The sequence below is a fragment of the Typopeltis vanoorti genome, chromosome 7 (assembly GCF_054136105.1).
Source record: "Typopeltis vanoorti isolate ZY-2024b chromosome 7, IOZ_Tvanoo_1.0, whole genome shotgun sequence".
In the NCBI taxonomy this organism is placed as follows: domain Eukaryota; kingdom Metazoa; phylum Arthropoda; class Arachnida; order Uropygi; family Thelyphonidae; genus Typopeltis; species Typopeltis vanoorti.
The window spans coordinates 121,455,703-121,476,538 of record NC_143555.1 but is presented as its reverse complement, the minus strand read 5'-3'; the positions used below and the strand labels follow the sequence as shown (position 1 = coordinate 121,476,538).

Here is a 20,836-nt window from a genome sequence, read left to right as displayed (position 1 = left end):
CACCTCTACAGATGCTACTTTCATTTACCCAATTTCTGACTATATCTAGTTTCAACTTGGAATATAGTTATTTCTTACATCATCATCATCATCATCATCATTATTATTATTATTATCAACAGACTTCCATTAAGCCAACAGACTCATTATGGGAGTCCCACTCTCACATGCACAGCTCATCATACCTCGAATTAAATGCCTATGTCTCTGCACTCACCACACTCTCAAAAATGTATTCGAATCACCGACCACTCTCCATTCAAAAATCTCCTCGCTCCCTTGCTCATACTCACTTTATACAACTTCTAGCGATGGCCACTCATTCTCTCCCTGTCACCATATATTCTATGAAAAATCTCATCCACGTTAATCTGGGAATTACTATTATTATTATTATTATGTGACACCTCCAGGGAGTCCCAAAGACTCATTGAGGGAGGGCTTACTCTACAACTCTCTGTCTCCACCACTAAATCCACCAACTACAACTAACTGCAACTACACCGATGCCATCTACCACTCACCACCACTAGTATTTTCACAGACAATCACAAACATCCATGCCTACGGCGGGATTCAAACCCGCAGCCTTTTGGCTGGAGAGCAGATACGCTAACCACTCAGCCAACCAGTCTGGCTGGTTGGCCGAGTGGTTTAGCCTGGTTGGCCAAACATAATTACCCCTTACCAACTTATGCAACTTGATCATGTTCATCCTCTTCTTTCTGTCCACTAGGCTCTGTAATTTGCATTCTCTCAATCCTCTTTCCACCCCTTGGAACCCTGCCAGAGCTGGGTTTTAAACTCCTATAACCAAATTTGGGATATAATCATTCCTTGCATATGAATGACAGGTAAGAACCCCTTGAGAAATTTAGCTCAATCAAGTCCAAGGGAGTGTAAAGAAATTAAAATGCCACAGATACCTTTACAGTTCAATTGTTCAAACAGTTTCAATTAATTATTCTAAAAAACAAGTATCTCCTAAAAATATTTCATATTTAAAAAAAATTCTATTCAATACCTCCATGTAGTCGTAATACTCATCATGGGATGTTTGCTTTTGAAATGGGCTGTTTTCCTAAAGTGCTCATGGTCAGTTGTAAGTTTAACCACAATCTTAGCAATAATAATAATAATAATAAATTACAAAAAAATGTATGCTTTGCATTATGGGATACTAAGGCAATTAATGTGACGTCAATAGCCTATATACACAAGTAGCTTAGTTATGAAGAGATCTCACTCGCAAACTTTGCTTGCATACACTTGGATAAAGGAAAAACTGAAAATACAATTTCTTGACATCTTTAATTTAATTTATAATAAAGTTAATAAACTTCAATATTTATTTCAATAAATGTTATTTCATAACACTATTTTTTTCATAAATCCAAACCTTTACATTTTCAAAGTGAGCTTTTGAAAACTGATGTGAAATAATCTTCCCCCATATAAAAGTTGCTTAGTCATGATGTTACTATGCATACAAACTTTTGCTTTTGCTTACAACTGGATAAAGGATCAAAAGGGAGGTTTTGTTTTACCAACCTTATGTACTATAACAAGGTGACAAAATGTCACCTTGGTATAGTATTATCCAGGCCTCCATGGAGTTCAAAAGACTCATCGTGGGAGGTCATCTTTAGGAAACACAAAGTTTATCATACCACTCCTTGAACCCATTGACCGTTCCTGCTCCAATCACTCTCTCAGGCAATGCATTCCTAGGTTCAGTACATAACTACAAACTGAATTCTTTTTGTAATATGATTATCTTCATCGAGATAATGAAGTTATAAATGTTGAAGATTGTGGAAAATCAACTTTGATGCTGCATTATGATTGTTCAATGCTTACACACTAAATGATTCATCACATTGACAGTTCATATTTGTTCTTACTAATAAAATGAAGACAATTAAAATATATATATATTTATTTTATATTGCATATTGTTATATTGATAAAATATCAGCCTGGTTGGCCTAGTTGGTTGAGTGGTTAGTGTATCTGCCTCCAGCCAGAAGGCTGCAGGTTTGAATCCTGCCATGGGCATGGATGTTTGTGATTGTCTGTGAAAATACTAGTGGTGGTGGTGAGCAGTAGATGGCACTGGTGTAGATGATGATGATGATGATGGTAGTTGCGGTTTGCTATAGTTAATAGATTGAGTGGTAGAGATAGAGAGTTGTAGAGTAGGTGCCCTCCCTTGATGAGTCTTTACATTGCTTGGAGGTGTCATGTAATAATAATAACATAAGTCATAATACGAGGCAGCAGGCCTGCTCATAAATATTATTATTATTAAATCATAAAATAGCATATTAAAATAAATAAATAAATATATATATATATATATATATATATATATATATATATATATATATATATAATATATATATATATATATATATAAAACTAAAAGTATGTAGTATAAAATAGTAAAAATATATATATATAATATATAAACTAGTTTATATGTAAATAACCTGTATGATAATGACAACACTTTGTCAAACTTAAAAAAAAAAGGAAAAAAATATATATATAATAAAATGTAAAATGCAGCATCTAATCATATTATCTACCTTGTGTAACTGTGAACTATATTTACAAATGCTTACTGTGATTATTATTATTCTGTTATATGAATTCCACATTGTGCAAATTATAAAGATATTAAGAGTGAAATGTATAACATATGAAATTATAGAACTGTTGTCTAAATATTAAAAAACATACATGCCATTTCTCTGAGAAGTAATAAAAAAAATAAAGTGATATAAAATTATTGTACCGAACTGTAAAGTTGTAAAATTGTAAAGTTTCATTGTTCATACGATATGTAGATGCATATAACTTATGTGAATATAAGTACTTGTATGCCGATATGTACATATGTATATAATGTAAATAAGTAGGTATGAATAAAAATAAAAATTGTTATTATCAACAAACCTCCATGGAGTCAAGATCAAAGAGAGAATCCTACTCTCACATGCACAGCTCATCATACCTTGACTTAAATGCATTTACTGTTTCTGCACTCACCACACCATCAGACAATGCATTCCAATCATCCACCACTCTTCAAAACTTACCTTATAAGCTTCCAGGGATGGCCCCTCATTCTCCCCCATCTCCAGATATTCCAAAAAAAAAAAAAAAAAAAAAACACCTCATCCACATTAATCTGGTAATTACCCCTTACTAACTTATACATCTCAATCATGTCTTCCCTCTTCCTTCTATCCACTAGGCTCTGTAATTTGCATTCTCTCAATCTGTACTCAGATGCCACATTCCAGAGACCAGAAACCAACTTAGTCAATTGTCTCTGAACTCTCTCCAACAACTTGTCATCTTTTTGAAAACCAGATGACCAAATCTGTGCACAGTAATCCATGTGTGGCCTGATCAAAGCCTACATTAAACTGACATACCTACGCACTTGTACAATGGAATCATAACATCCTTACTTCTATACATCAGTGTTCTCTGCATCATTCCCATAATCCACTGTGTTGTTCTCATAATTTTAGCAAAATGTCCAAGAAAATTCAAGTCCCTATCCACCATCACCCCCAGATCTTTCATCTCCTCCACTTCCTGTAACATATCCCCACCAATCCTATCCTCTGCATCCCATCTTATTTCCGCATCCCTAATTATACAGTAAGAGGCTTGTGTAGCTCAGTGGAAGTGGCGCTTGCAGCTTCTGCACTATTCACCCAAAATTACACTTAGGTTCAAGTCTAGTCACCGACTGGAGGAACTCTTTCTAATCCTTTCTTCGATCAGTTCTGCATTAGTCGATCGGATGGTTAGTCGCACAGGCAAATGTTTTTTTAAGCGCTTCTGTAGTGCAACTGGAAGAACGACGGTACGCTGCGCCTTTTGATTAGAAAAGGCCTAAGTTCGATTCTCGTCATTGTGGGAGGAATCTTTATATGGACTTTTTCAATTGAAGGTGAGTTAGCCGATCTCATATGGAGGTAGCAGGGTTTTTTTCTCCCAGAAACTTGGGTTTTTCATCCCGTATACAGACAAATCGGCCCTTCAGAACACACACAATTTACAGACAAAAAATACTAGCTGTGGTGGTGGTTGTGGGCAGTAGATGGCATTGATGTAGGTGATTGGTAGTAAGGTTCTGTGTAGTGGTGGAGATGGAGAGTTGTACAGTGGATGGAGTCTGAAGACTCATCGTGTCCTCCCACGATGAGTCTTCAGACTCCTTGGAGATATCACAAATAATAATTATAATAATAATCTTTGTTACCCAAATTTTAAGACCTTACATTTTATAACATTAAACTGATATCCCCACATACTCGAGACAGTCTATTTAGGTCCTCTTGCAAGATACATCTGCTCTACTTCGCATAACTCACCCCAACAATATATATACCACACCACACCACACTATAGCATTTTGTAGTAGTGATGCTGTAGTGATTATCACAGCATATATATGAGTTTCTTAACATGATCAATGGAATACAATGCATTCAAAGCTCTAATGAAGAATAAGAATAATTCTTGGGTCCAAGAATTCTAGTTATTAGCTTCTATCTCTGTGCAGAAGCTGCAACAAAATGTAAAATACACTATGCCAGTTGATTTTCACTATGCTGTAGAAGCAAACTATCTACCATAACTTTAGAACAACATTGTGTCTATAGAGTTTTATTTGGGACGGTTTCTTTTGTAATAATGAGCAAGTTTACCATTGAGAGAGAGTCAATTGTGCTAATAATAGTATATCTTTCCTATGTGACTGATATATTAAGTTTGATCATAGTTTTAAATAAGCAAAAGACTACAAAAAAGCAAAAAACATACAAAGTTACTTTAGGCTCAGGATGCCCTCTTACTACAAGTTCAAATCTGACTGATGTTCCTTCTAATAGTTGGGTGTCTTTCAGTTTTACTTTAAAAACAGGAGCATGTGGTAATACAGTACCACCTGGTGTGGTTGGTCTAGAATCTTCTTTTGGAACACCCAGTGCTAAAGAATATGTGAAAGTTAATGAGATACATATTAACAAATAAAAGAAAATGCCAAATTTAATCTAATAATTTAAACAAGCTTCAATTTATAACACACTTAGCAAATTAGAAAGAGGAAAGATACTACTAATTTGTATTATTATTATCCGGTAAATTTACTTGTGCACCATATAAACTCCGTAAATTTATTTCTGCAATATAAATTATTATAAATTACTTTAGATAGATTAAAAAAATGATCAATCGATACTACACAGTTAAAAGCTTGTTCAGTATACTAAAAGATAAACTCTTGTTTCTATCTGTTACAATAAGTATAATGCAAAGCATAATTTTGTAATTATTCTAAATCTTTCTTGCAAGCAAACATCAGTAAAAAAATAATAAAATAAATAAAAATTTTAAAAAATAAAAAGTTGTACTTTTATGGAAATCTGTTCAACAAAATGAAATTAAATGTTCAAAGATTTGACTTTATAAACATATTCAAATGTTTATTGCCAGTATCTTCTAAATATGTTTGGACTTAAACAACATGGAATTATATATAGCATTATTTTTGAAAAAAAAAATTATTTATTAATTTAAAAAAATATGTGTGCAATTTCCCTCTAAATCCAAACATTATATTAGTATTAGTTACATTAATAGTAATGTTTTGGTTTTGCTTGAAATTAGTATTTTAGTCTACAAAAATTTATGTGATTAGTTAGCTTACATGCTTTCAAGTTGAGTGGTGCACTACAGGAAGCACTCCCTCCTGAGTTAGTAGCAAGTACTGTGTATAGACCAGCATCTTCCAAAGATGTCTCCTTAATAGTCAAGGAATACCGATTACCCTGAGTATGTGTCTTCACTCTGCTAGATTTGGTTACTGGTTGATTATTTTTCAGCCACTTCACTGTTGCAGCAGGTGTTGCCTCCACTTCACACTCAAAGGTGGCATTTTCTGATTCTATAAAATAATGAACATACAAAAATTACCTTTTTATGGGTAATTTAAAATATTTTCGTATGAGTTATGTTAATTCTATCTTGTAGTCTTGTTAGACCACAAGACAGAATAAACATAATTCATATGAAAATATTTACTACTGGCCCAAATAGTTACTTGAAGAATTAGTCATTAACAACTTGACATAACTACTGAGAAATTAGAATTTATGAGGCCAACAGAATATAACAGTTTGCCACATAACACATTTCATTTTAATTTTTCATTTGCAAAATAAATAAATAACATAAAATAAAATAAATCCCCTAACACCTCTTCATTTCCTGAGGGGAACAGGCAGATCTGTTTTAGCACTATTTTTTTTTAGTTGTGCTATCAGTAGCAATCTGAATTTCTCCTTCATCATTAGTTGCTGAATGAAGTGAAAGTGGATGTGCAGAATCAGGGAAACCAGAGCTATTGGGGGGGGGGGGGGGGATATGCAGACATCAGTGAGGCAGTTGAGTGTAAGAATGAGTATAATATGCCGAGCTAGTATGAAGAACAACAAATTAGAATGGGATAGTTAGTATAAGGCATCAAGATAGGGGTAGGACTAACGGGCTTCTGCACTTCATGTATGCTAATGCCAGGAGTATTAGGAACGAGAAGGAAAAATTTGGCCTTGGTTGGCTCTTCCTGCCCACAGGTTATTGGCATTAGTGAGACATGGTTGACAGAAGATGATATAGCTACCGGGATAGAATGTGAAAGGTATAGTGTGTTCAGGAGAGACAGTGAGAAAAAAATTGGGGGAGGAGTGTTATTGATGATAGCTGATGAACTGCAGCCAAGGAGAATAGAAGTTGAACTGCTGCAGGATAGTGAAAAGATCACATTTCAGGCTATTTGGTGCAGGATTGAGACTAGCAGAACAAAATATACAGTTGGGTGCTGCTATAGACCAGGTAATGGAATAGATGGTGGAGATAGTATGCATAAGCAAATAGATGCAATGAGTGGAAGGAGGGTAATTATTATGGGAGATTTCAAGTATGGTAACACTGATTGGAAGGAGGAGAGGACACATGGGAGGAAGGAATTGGATTTTATGCGGTTATTAAGGGATAAGTATCTGCGACAGCATGTAATGGAAAATACTAGGGTCAGAGAGTGCTTGACCTAGTAATTGCATCTGAGAATTTGACTGTATTGAATATGGCCACGTTGCCACCTATTGGCGAGAGTGATCATAAGGTCTTGACCTGGGAGGTGGCTTAATGTGTGGAATTTTCAATTAAGACAGGGTACATGTGGAATTACTGAGCTGGTAAGTATGATAAGCTTAGGAGATTGCTTGGTTCAGTGCCATGGCATGCAAAACTGCAAGGGCTGGAGGTTGATAGTGCATGGGAAGCGGTAAAGGAGCGTTTGAAGAAGGTAATGGCTGACTGTATACCTAGAGTCCGGATAGTGAATCAAGTAGGGGTTAAATGGATGAATAACACCATTAAGCTTGAGCTGCAAAAAAAAGAAACAACTGTGGAGGGAATTTAAGGAGAAAGGTGACCTGCAGGAACACAAACAGTATAAAGCACAGGCCAGAAGGGTAACGAGAGTGGTAAGAAAAGCAAAAACGGATTATGAAAGGAAATTAACCACGCAAGCCAAAGAGAATCCCAAACAGTTTTTTCGATATGCTGCAAGTAAAAGAAAAAATGTATACGGCAGAATGATTTTAAGGAATGCTGATAGTAGGGAGGTAACTGAATCAGTTGATGATATTGCAGGATATAAGCTATTGCATTCTTTCATTCCCGCAATATCATCCAGTTGGTGATATTGCAGGAATGAAAGAACCAATAGCTTATATGGGAATTGAGGTGAATGAAATGGAGGTGAATAGTATATTACAAAACCTTAATGTGAATACATCTTTGGGATTGGATGGTATACCAGCTCAGGTCTTATGTGAGGAAGCTAAAGAATTGTCAGTGACCTTGACCATTTTGTTTAATTTGAGTCTCGGGTCTGGGTTAGTCCTGAGGGGGTGGAAAAGGGGAAAATAGTTCCACTTCTTAAAGAAAGTTCCAAGACTGCTGTTTCAAATTACTGACCGATCAGCATATCAGAGTCATTGTCAAGGTTTTCGAGAAAGTAGTCAAGAGAAAAATACAGGAATGGATAGAAGAAAATGGGATACTGTATGGGGGGACAGCATGGTTTTGTGAAGGGTAGATCATGCCTCAGTAACTTGATCATGTTTTATAACACAGTGACAGATGAACTGAATAAGGGTAATGGGTTTACAGTGATACTGCTGGACCTTGCTAAGGCCTTTGACAGGATACCACAAGGAATTCTTATCAGTAAACTGCAGCATATGGGGATGGATATAGGATTGGTGAGATGGATAGGAGGGGTTGATGGAGAGATATCAGGGAGTGGTTTAATCAGGAGTAGAGTCCAAAAGACGGTCTGTGACTAGTGGTGTGCTGCGGGGTTCTGTTCTTGGACCACTACTGTTTCATTTGTTCATTAACGATACAGGAAAGGATTTGAGAGGAAGTCTTCATTTGTTTGCTGATGATGCAAAGTTGGGTAGAGCAATAGTGAATGCGCATGATGTCAAAATTTTGCAGGATGATGGCTAAATCAGCTCATCAAATCACTTGGTTACTGAAGAATACTTTGACGAGCAGAGACAAGCAAGTTATTGTTCCTCTGTATTGAGCCTTGTTTAGACCCCATCTTGACAACTGTGCCCAGATATGGGTGCCAGGGTTTCTTCTTGATGGGGAGGAGGTGGAGAGGATCCAAAGACGAGTGACCAAGATGATAGCAGGTCTATGGAATGAACCTTATGAGAACAGGTTGAAGATTTGTGGGTTGCAGAAATTGGTTGATATGATTGAGACATCCAAATTACTGAAGGGTTTCTATAAGATTAATTCAGAGGATTTTTTTCAGAACAGGACTGGTGGTGGGAGGACTAGGGGCCATCCATGGAAACTGGGCAAGAGTGTGGTTAGCAAGGGTGTTAGAACTAGGTTTTCTACTTGGAGAGTGGTGAATGAGTGGAATAAGCTGCCAGAGTCTGTTGTGGGTGTCATGACAGTGAATGAGTTCAAGGTAAAGTATGATAGATACTGTGTGGATGTTGAATAGTTGTTCTTGATATGATGTTTAAGGCCTTCCTCGATGAGTCTATGGACTCCTTGGAGTTGCCCATAATAATAAAAATAATAATAATTATTATCTGTAGTTCATTTTATTGATAATGATGACTTGTAGACCTATGAATGATAAAAGTATGGTAGACAACTGCTGCTATCTCATGTTCCTAATCCTAATTAGTATTAACACTGTATGAAATAGCATGACTTCTATAGTTGATTTTTCTGTAGTTTGGGAATAAAAAGCCAAGTGTCTGGCAGAAAAATTTCTACTTTCCTGACAAGAAATAGCTGAAAATAGGCCTTGGGAAAAAAAAAAAAAAGCTTCTATGGTTGGTGACTATTATAAAACCTATAACAGTCTTTCTTCTGCTGATCCATCATCATGAGACTCTACAAGCATCTTTCTTTTGTATTTTTAAATTAACACAGTCAGTAGACTATAATAAATTTAGTTTAATCCTTTAACCAAGTGTGAGCAAACAAAGTTTGAGCCTGAAAGTATCTTCAGGACTGGAATAAGGTAGTACAACACCAGGCAACTCGTTGTAAAGGTGGTGCAAGCTAACATCACTCCTATCTCAGTATCTCCCATAATGTAAAACACATCTCCTTGCGGATATGTATAATGTTATGCATTAAGGGAAGGGCCACTACCCAGACTAGTTTCGACCTTTATTGAGTTCTCTTCAGTGGGAGCCAGGCCCAGAGTTGGAGATACCAGGCAGAAGCATTAACAAGGTCAGGTGAGAATCATTGGCATTAGCAGACGGCATTGGTAATAAAGCAGAAGCATTAGCAAGGTGAGATAGGAGTGATGTTAGCTTGCTCCACCTTTGCAACGAGTTGCCCGGTGTTGTACAACCTTATCTCAGTCCTGAAGATACTTTCAGGCGCAAACTCTATTTGCTCACACTTGGATAAAGGATTAAAGTAAATTTATTATAGTCTAACCAAGTGAAAAATAAACTTTCAACAGTCAGTAGACATTCAAAATGTACAAATGTGAAATGTGTATATATCAGATGACTAACACTAAGATTGATATAATAAATTTAAAGCATGTGGAATGAAATGCATGCAATTCAAGATTGTTTCAGCTGATGATGATGATGATGAATGACATGAGTAACTCTATTAGGACAGAGGAACAAAGTATTACAGATGTTAAAGTTTTATCCCTCCAGATTTTATTGTGGATGTTGCAAATCTTTTTCTCTTCATTATGCATTGTTTATTTCAGGTGGAAATTCAGTTCAATCAAGTAAACTGAATGGCCCAACTCAAGAAACTCAACTGGTTAATTTTTTAATAAAATCTCTAGGATTAAGTTCATAACAAATAAAAATCTGATATTGTCCCTTCCTTTTCAAAGATGACCCTGGTATGGCAAGAAGGTTTGTTTAGTCTTTCTGTGTATATGTGAGGGCATCATGTTGGTGATTTAATGGAATATTTACAGCACCAGGAAAGGATTAAAAACTAATTTTAATGCTTCCAATGTTTCATCTCAGTCACTGAGACATCTTTAGGGATTACACAATACTTAAGTCGAGTATGAGGAAAGATTGAAAAGATGTAATTTGCAGAGTCTAGTGGAGAGAAGGAAGAGGGGAGATATGATAGAGACCTATAAGTTGGTAAGGGGTTGTTATAGGATCAATGGTGGAGAAGTTCTACAGAGAATAGTGGGAGATCAGGGGAGAACCAGAGGTCATCCCTGGAAACTGTATAAGGAGGGTGTGAGTAGGGGAGTGAGAGGCAGGTTTTTTTCGTGCAGAGTTGTGAATGATTGGAATGCCTTGCCTGAGAGTGTGGTGTCTGCAGGGAGTTTGAATGTGTTTAAGACCCGGTATGATGAGATGTGTGTGAGATAAAAGGACCTCCTAGATGAGTCTTTGACTCCATGAGGTCTTGTTTAATAATAATAATAATAATAAATGAAATATGTGGGATAACACAATACTAAATGAAACACGTGGGTGACTCTAAAGTCCTAACTAGGTGGTGCACCTTCTATGCACATTTGTAGGAGGCTTAGGATGTAAAGTGGGACCTCTTTTTTTATATAGAATGTGGAGTTACCACATCCTATATAAAAAAAATTCTACCCATTTTAAAACCTTGATTGAAAATCTTGATAAGCTTTGAGATCACCTCACTGCTTACCAATATTCCCTTAAATGACACAACACTCTTAAAAAACTTTTTCTTCTGATATCTTAAATCTCTTTTCCTTTGTCATCAATTCTAGTTATTTTTCTTGGAAGCAAAAAATTTACGAACAGATAGAGGGAACCGCTATTGAAATATATTGAAAAATGACCATAATCTCAGCCCCTCTCAAACTTTCCCTCTGGCTAAAATATGTAGATGATGTATTCTCTATTTGGCGTCATGGCCCAGACACATTAGACTCCTTCCTCAGTCATCTGAATAGTCTATATCCAAGAATCCAGTTTAACCTTCCTAGACACCTTAGTAGCATGCCTTCCTAATGGGAACCTTTCTTTCACTGTATATAGAATACACTCTATATGTGAGGAACAGATGCCTACTGATTTCCAGATGTTAAGGTTAAAAGAGTTCTGCTTACTTCCTTTGGGGAATAAAAGGTGGTAGAAGATTTATTTATTTTTATTAATTAATGAACATTATATTTTCAGTTTCATAGGAAAACAGAGCCAGTTCACTCATATAACAATAAAATTCTTTTATCTTTTTTTTTACCTGAGACAATTTACACAAATGTAAAATTTTAAGTAAAATATATCAAAATTAAATACTTACGTGAACATGTAATTCCTCGAATAGGTTTAATAAATCTTGGTTTACTATCCATCTCAGATGCTAAAACAAAAAACAAACAAATGATTATTCATAGATCACCACTCTTATTTAGAAACCATTCCGCCCAAAATTACTTTTGCTACAGCAGTTTAAAATACTAATGTTTGAGTTTTCATTTAACATCAATATTTTAATATTTTTCAGTCATGTCATTCTCACCCACAAAAGATTTTAAATTTACAGCAAATCAGTAGTACAGGTGGGCTAAGAATTATATAATCCAGAAATCCAGCTCTACAGACAAAAATGGGTACTACTTTTCCAACTACCTCAGGCTCCAATAAGCAAGGTAATGGTCTCAGATGAGGTGATGAAATCATCTGCCACATAAAAAATCATAAACATCCATGCTATTGTGGGATTCAAACTTGTCCCTTGTAGGTTGGCTTAGAGACAAGATCTACTTGGTTAACCCAAGTACAATAAAAGCATGTTAACAATATTATGAGAGAGAGAGAGAGATTTGTATCTCTCATTTACTAATACTGTATAAAATTTCATTTAGGTGATAGATGAATGTCATCACTTGATGTGAGACCTTGGAAATCTTTCTATGATTCTAGGATCATCTAACTCTTAGCCTTATCTACTAATGTTGTTATAAATTTCCAGCCTTTTATGGACAAGATTTGCATAAAAAAATATTGGGGGGGGGGGGGGCTTCAGAAAAGTAATTGATCAGTAAATTGCTTTCTTGTTACAACTACCAATTCAATGGCTGTCTCTAGTTTCAGCATTTTGGTAACCTTTGCACATAATGCCATATGCTTTGCCATCTTATTCCACAGGATCCTCTACTAGCCTGGTTGACGGAACAGGCAACATCATTGCTTTCTAACAAACAGGCTATGGATTCAAATCCCATTGTGGCATGCATGTGAAATATGAAATATATATGTAAAATTGGTGCTTCCATAGTGCAATTGGAAGAACAGCAGAACATTATGCCCTTTGATTGAAAAAGACCTGGCTTCAATTCTAGTTGTGATGGAGGGAATCCTTATATGGACTTTTTTCAATTGAAGGTTAGTTAGCCGATCTCATAGAGGTAGCAAGGCTTTTTCTCTTGGAAACTGAGGTTTTTCATCCGTGTACAGCCAAATCGACCTTCAGAACATGCAATTTACAGACAAAAAAATACTATTGTTGGTGATGATGGGCGGTAAATGGCATTGATGGTAGTAATGTTGCAGTAGAAGAATTAAGTAGTAGTGGAGAGGGTGAGATGTTTTTAGTGAAGTAGAGTAGAGTGCCATCCCATGATGAGTCCAAGATGGATATAATGGTTAGTGTGGATCTCCTGCAATGAGTCTTTTGACTCCGTGGAGATACTACTACTAATAATAATATTGTTTTTTTTTAGCAATGACAACAACTATATTAATAATAATACTTTTTTTTTATTTGGATAGTTTCTGAGAATTCACTGTTGATTTTCACGTTTGTAGTTTGGTTATAATATTATAAAAACTCTCCTACCACTACATGAGAGATGATAACTCACCTTCAAATAAAAAAGGTGTTAGCTGAATTTTTTGTTTATTGCTCTTTTTATTTCCTTTTCCATTATTTTTGTGGTTTTTCTAAGTTCTTTAGTGCATCAGTTTCATGTTTTTGTATACTGGCAAATTTATTATTATTATTATCATTATTATTATTATTACGGGCAACTCCAAGGAGTCGATAGACTCATCGAGGGAGGCACTAACATCATGTCAAGAACAACTATTCGACATTCACACAGTATCTATCATACCTTGCCTTGAACTCATTCCCAGTCATGGCACCCACAACAGACTCTGGCAGCTTATTCCACTCATTCACCACTCTCCAAGTTAAAAACCTAGCTCTAACACCCTTGCCAACCACACTCTTGCCTAGCTTCCATGTATGGCCCCTAGTCCTCCCACCACCAGTCCTATTCTCAAAAATATCTTCTGAATTAATCTTATAGAAATCCTTCAGTAATTTGAATGTCTCAATCATATCACCCCTTTTCCTCCTATCAACCAAATTCTGCAACCCACAAATCTTCAACCTGTTCTCATAAGGTTCATTCCATAGACCTGCTATCATCTTGGTCACTCGTTCTTTGGATCCTCTCCACCTCCTCCCCATCAAGAAGAAACCCTGACACCCATATCTGGGCACAGTAGTCTAGATGGAGTCTTATCAAGACTTGATACAGAGGAACAATAACCTGTTTGTCTCTGCTTGTTAAAGTATTTTTCAGCAACCAATTAATTTGATGAGCTGATTTAGCCACTTTTGTGATGTGCCCCCTAAACTTCAACTCACTACTGACCAACACTCCCAAATCTCTGGCCTCGTCAATCTCCTAGAGTACAGTTCCACCAATGTGATATACTGCAACTCATCTTTTCATCCCAAAATGCATAACCTTACACTTTTCCACATTAAATTGACATCCATTCTCCTTAGCCCAGTCCTCCAAACTATCCAAATCATCCTGCAAAATTTTGACATCCTGTGCACTCGCTATTGCTCTACCCAACTTTGCATCATCAGCAAACAAATGAACACTTCCTCTCAGATTCTTTCCTACATTGTTAATGAACAAATTGAACAGTAGTGGTCCAAGAACAGAACCATGTGGCACACCACTAGTCACAGGCCGTCTTTTGGACTCCACTCCTGAATAAACCACTCTCTGATATATCTCCAATAACCACCCTCCTATCCATCTCACCAACCTTGTATTCATCCCCACATGCTGCAGTTTAATGATTAGAATGCCATGTGGTATCCTGTCAAAGGCCATAGCAAGGTCCAGCAGAATCACTGAACACCCATTACCCTTATCCAGTTCAGCTGCCACTGTGTTATAAAATGTGAGCAAGTTACTGAGACATGATCTACCCTTCACAAAACCATGATGTCCCCCATACAGTAATCCATTTTCATCTATCCAATCCTGTATTTTCCTCTTGATTATTTTCTCCAAGACCTTGACAATGATTTCTGATATGCCAATCAGTCGGTAATTTACAACAGCAGTCTTGGACCCTCCTTTATGCAGTGGAACTATTTTCCCCCTCTTTCCACCCTCTCGGGACTAACCCAGAACCAAGACTCAAATTAAACAAAATGGTCAAGGGTATTGACAATTCTTTAGCTGTTTCACGTACGACACGAGCTGGTATATCATCCAATCCCACAGATGTATTGACATTGAGGTTTTTGCAATAGACTACTCACCTCCACCTCATTCACCACAATTCCCGTATAATCTGTTGGTTCATTCATTTCCAATATCACCACCTGGATGATATACTCTTGCAAAGTGCTCGCTCAGTAACTCAACTATATCAACTGATTCAGTTACCTCCCTACCATCGGCATTATTTAAAATCATTCTGCCATATACATTTTTTCTTTTACTTGCAACATATCGAAAAAACTGTTTAGGATTTTCTTTAGCCTGCATGGCCAATGTTCTTTCGTAATCCTCCTTTTTTGCTTTTCATACCACACTCGTTATCCTTCTGGCCTGGGCTTTATACTGCTCATGTGCCTGCTGGTCACCTTTCTCCTTAAATTCCCTCCACAGCTGTTTCTTTTTTGCAGCTCAAGCTTAATGATGTTATTCATCCATTTAACTCCTACTTGATTCATTATTCGGACTCTAGGTATACAGTCAGCCATTGCTTCATGCAAACACTTTTTAACCACCTCTCATGCACTGTCAACTTCTAGCTCTTGCAGTTGTACATGCCATGGCACTGTACCAATCAATCTCCTAAGCTTGTCATACTTACCAACCTGATAATTCCACATGTAGCCTGTCTTAATTGTAAATTCTACCCCTTTAGCCACCTCCCAGGTCAAGACCCCATGATCACTGTCACCAATTGGTGTCAACGTGGTCATATTCGTTACAGTCAAATTCTCAGATGCAATTACCAGGTCAAGCACTCTCTGACCCTTAGTATTTTCCATTACATGCTGTCGCAGATAGTTATCCCTTAATAACCGCATAAAACCCAATTCCTTCCTCCCAGGTGTCCTCTCCTCCTTCCAATCAATGTTACCATAGTTGAAATCTCCCATAATAATTACCCTCCTTCCACTCATTTCTTCTATTTGCTTATGCATACTATCACCACCATCTATTCCATCACCTGGTCTATAGCAGCACCCAACTGTATATTTTGTTCTGTTAATTTCAATCTCACACCAAATAGCCTCAAATGTGCTCTTTTCTCTATCTTGCAGTTCCACTTTCTATTCTTCTTGGCTGTAGCTCATCCGCTATCATCAATAACACTCCTCCCCCAAATTTTATTCTCCCTGTCTCTCCTGAACACACCATACCCCTCACATTCAATCTCACTAGCTGTGTCATCTTCTGTCAGCCATGTTTCGCTAATGCCAATAACCTGTGGTCTGGAAGTGCCCACCAAGGCCAAAAATTCTTCCTTCTTGTTCCTAATACTTCTGGCATTAGTATACATGAATTGCAGAAGCCCGTTTGCCCCATCCCTATTTTGATGCCTTGTACTAACTATTCTGATTTGTTGGGCATATTACACACATTCATACACTCAACTATCTCCCTTAAGTCTGCATATCTACTTCCCCCCCCCCTTAATAACTCTAGTTTCCCTGATTCTGCACATCCAATTCCACTTCATTCAACAACACCTTTTCAAGCCTCCATACACCAAATCCATTCAAATGTAAACCATCCATCCTGTATAAATCCTTTCGCCCATCGAACTCACTCCACAGATCCACAAATTCCACACCACTCCTCCTGCATAATCCGCACATAGTCATTAGCAATTTTGGCCCTCTTTCTATACTCTTCACTGTCATACTGTGGCAACAGACTCACCATCATAACTCGCTCACTCTTCTCTTTTACTACCTCAAGTAATTCCTTCAAATCTTCTCTCATAACCATTTTGTCTCCTTTCAAATTCCACTGACGAGACCTCAATAAAGGTCGAATCCGGTATGGGTTGTGGCCATTGCCTTAATGCATAGCATTACACATATCCGCAAAGAGATGTGCTTTGCATTATGGGAGATACTGAGATAGGAGTGATGAGAGCTTTCTCCACCTTTGCAATGAGTTGCCTTGGTGTTGTACTACCTTACCCCAGTCCTGAAGATACTTTCAGGCACAAACGTTGTTTGCTCACATGTGGATAAAGGATTAAACTAAACTTATTATAATAAATAGTGCATGTTCTATTAATAGAATTCTAAGTTTTGAATATTATAAGTTATAAGAATGAAACTAATATGGATAAATATACGAGTTTTGGACTGATTTTTGTTTTATCAAGATGTTTGCAATGATTACGATATATGAATATGACGTTTACAGGAAGGAATCAAATTGTTTATTTATATAAAGATATTTTCATTAAGTGATAATATATGAAAGGTTGTGTGATAGAATGGAGGTTGCTGCGCTGAACACTGTGAGATGTTACATGACTGATTCCACTGGATATACCAAAAATTATGTGCTGTTAAGTAAGTCGTGTGGTTTCGGTTATTATTATTATTATTATTATGTAACACCTCCAGGGAGTCCAAATACTCATCGAGGGAGAGCATCTACTCTACAACTCTTCACTAACTACTACTAACTGCAACTACACCAACACCATCTACTGTCTCCCACCACCACCACCACTGGTGCTTCCACAGACAATCACAAACATCCATGCCCACAGTGGGATTAGAACCTTCAGCCTTTTGGCTGGAGAGCAGATATGCTCACCACTCGGCCATCCAGGCTGGCACTTATTTCTCAATTATCAGAGAGAAATGCTTTTACTGATACTGGCTGAAGATTGTTAAACAATCCTTTCTGATATTTTTTTCTTCTTTTCTTCTTTTAATCCTTTTTATAGCAGCTTCTGACTGTAGGTGTCTCCCAGTTCTCTCCACCTGTTTCTATCCTGAGCTTATTGGTGCCAGTTCCAATTGTCTTTCTTACATCATCTGACTATCTTCTTTCAGGTCTTCCTGCTAATCTTTTACCTTCATATGGCTGCCACTCCAGTATAACTTTTGTCCATTTATTGTCCTCGAGTCTTGTAATGTGTCCCACTCATTTCCATTTCTTTCAAAGCATGTTTTCTCCAATATCTAAAAATTTTGTCTCATTTCTTAATTTTTGATTTTATCTTTCAGTCTTCTTTTTTCATCGAGAATGATAATTGCTGTAGCATTTTCATAAATATATTTTATTGTAAATAAATCGTTTTTCAATGCCATAATCTCTAAGGGTTTCTATTATTGAAGATGTTTTTATGAAATCAAAAGCTTTTTTTTTAATCTATGAAGACCATGTGAAGAGAAAGGTTGTATTCATTGCATATTTTAATAAGCAGGCTTATTGATTGAATATGATCTATTGTACTGATGTTCTTGCTGAAACCAGCTTGTGCAGAACGTTGTATTGAATCAAGTCTTGTTTCTAATCTATTGGTTATAATTCTAGTGAAAAGCTTACAAATGTGGAATAACAAACTAATAGGTCTGTAGTTTTCTAGTTTTAATTTACTTCAGTGATTAAATTCAGCCGGGGCTCTCCGGGGCCTGGCCCAGGAACTTTTTTATGCACCAGATCCTGAACATTTTTGTGTTTTGTGACTATTCTCCCTTTATGGTAATTAAGCCTAACGTGAAACAGTCAACAATGGCAGTTATTAAGACATGCATATGATTGGTGTGGTATTAATAAAAGATCATTTGACCGAAAGATAAAACCATAGCCGACAATTGAATTCCATATCTGAAACTGCCATAACAACATTCACTATATATGTGTGTGTGTGTGTGTGTGTGTGTGTGTGTAATATACACCTGTTATATTATCTGTAGACTGGTCCCTACTCTTCTTTCCTTCTGTATTTCTTTTCACCTAGCTCCTTCCCCCCCAATGCTATTAGAGTATTCGAGGGCTAGGAGTGATTCTGTCCTATTTACCTATTTTTTTATCTCATGCACCTGCCCACCCCCAGTTAAAAATGGTGAAGACAAATCAGAACTCTATACCGCATTGGTCGTCGCGCGGGTTACCAAGGACCGCACTGGATGTTAGGCTTCCTGGACAGCGATTGACAAATGGGCTACAGGAGCAAGATCCACAGAACTCGAAAGTATTTACTAGGAAAAAGTGGAGCATGGCTGAAAATCGACAAGTCATGCAGTGCTTCTACAGTTCAAACCCATCAGTTAAGGGATTTCAGAAACGAATGTTCCAACTTTGGCTTGAATGACACCCAAATTCTGAAATTTCATTCAAAAGGCTGATGCAGCAATGCAGCTTCATTATCAAATGCAAGGTATTTAGTGAACTTGAGCTGGAAGCACAGAAACCTCAAGCTGTAAAAGGAGACTGTACTGACCCTGAAGTGACCAAGAATATGAATGGAGCAGAACCAGATTCCAATGTGCAGAATGCTGAAAATTTTGAAAATATACAAATAGTTGAAAGGAAGCTATCAGATAAGGAACAAGAACTCACAAAAAAATTATTGAGCAAATGAACAGCAACCAGGAATGAGTTAGGCTTCCAGTATTGAGACAAGTACCTCAACAAAAACTGAAGGAACTCCTATAAGAGGCCAATAAAGCTGCAAGGGATATTCCTACTGGAACTATTGGGCAAACGAATCAACTTTTGTATTCAATAGCCTACGTCATAACATCTGAATTAGGATATAAGATTAGTGAACCCAAAAGCAGTAAGGCTCAGGAACCAAAATGGAAGCATCGACTGGAGAATAAAATTCTTAAACTCAGAGCAAACGTGAACAATTTGAAAAATCTTAAGGAAAAGAAGCTGAAAAACACAAAAATCAGAAATAACCTCATAAAGAGATATATAATACTGGAATACGACCTATTGATGAAGTATTAGAGGAAGTGAAGCAAAAAATAGTTGCAGCTGCAGCTAAAATAAGAAGATACAGTGCACGTATTGAACAGTACAAGCAAAATTGGATGTTTCGTGCAAATCAGCACCAGTTTTACAAGAAAATTGATTGCTGCAGGAATGATAACCTTAAAGAAAATATAAATATAAATACCAGAGACAAAGAAAATACACTAAAGTTTTGGAAAAACCTATGGGACAACCCTAAGAGGCACAATAACAAGGCAAAGTGGATTGAACAAATTACGAACGAATCTCAAGAACGAAAAATGGACCAACCGAAATGGTTCAAAAGGTAGCTAAAAAAAATAAAAAATTGGTCAACACCCAGGAAGGATGAATTACATGGCTACTGGTTGAAATATCTAACAGGTTTACATGTTAGATATTTCTAACATGTTTTAGAAGGAAAAAGCAAAGAAGAGTGGCTCACAGCAGAGAAAACGTTTTTGATCATAAAGGATAAAGAAAAAGGTCAAAACCCAGAAAACTTCTGACCAATAACCTGCCTGCCTGCCAACAACTTTTAAGCTACATACAGGCATACTAGCTGATAAAATATACAGCTATCTTAAAGCAAATTCTTTTCTCCCAATTGAACAAAAAGGTAACAGCAAAAATTCAAAAGGCACAAAAGACCAATTGCTGATTGATAAAATGATTCTTAAAAATTGCAAACGTAGAAAAACCAACCTTCATATGGCTTGGATAGATTATAAAAAAGCGTTTGATTTGGTGCCTCATAGTTGGATTTTAAAATGCACAGAACTGTTTGGTATTAGCGAAAACATGCAAAAAAATTTTGCAATCCAGCATGAAAAACTGGAAAACAATGTTGGTTCTAAATAGAGAAGAAATTGGAAAGGTAAACATCAAAAGGGGCATCTTTCAAGGAGACTCATTATCTCCTCTATTGTTTATATTAGCATTTTAAAT

General features: G+C 36.7%; 1 protein-coding gene across 1 annotated transcript in view; it reads right to left on the bottom strand.

The window, feature by feature from the left end:
- Positions 1 to 20,836, bottom strand: part of LOC150105008 (protein Obscurin-like) — a 790,953-nt gene that overhangs the window by 569,159 nt on the left and 200,958 nt on the right. Inside the window, exons 21-23 of the mRNA XM_090395103.1 lie at positions 11,917 to 11,976; positions 5,735 to 5,971; positions 4,849 to 5,014 (exon numbers count right to left, since the gene is read on the bottom strand). Of these exons, the coding sequence (XP_090251229.1) occupies positions 4,849 to 5,014; positions 5,735 to 5,971; positions 11,917 to 11,976 (463 nt within the window). The remainder of the gene's footprint in view (positions 1 to 4,848; positions 5,015 to 5,734; positions 5,972 to 11,916; positions 11,977 to 20,836) is intronic.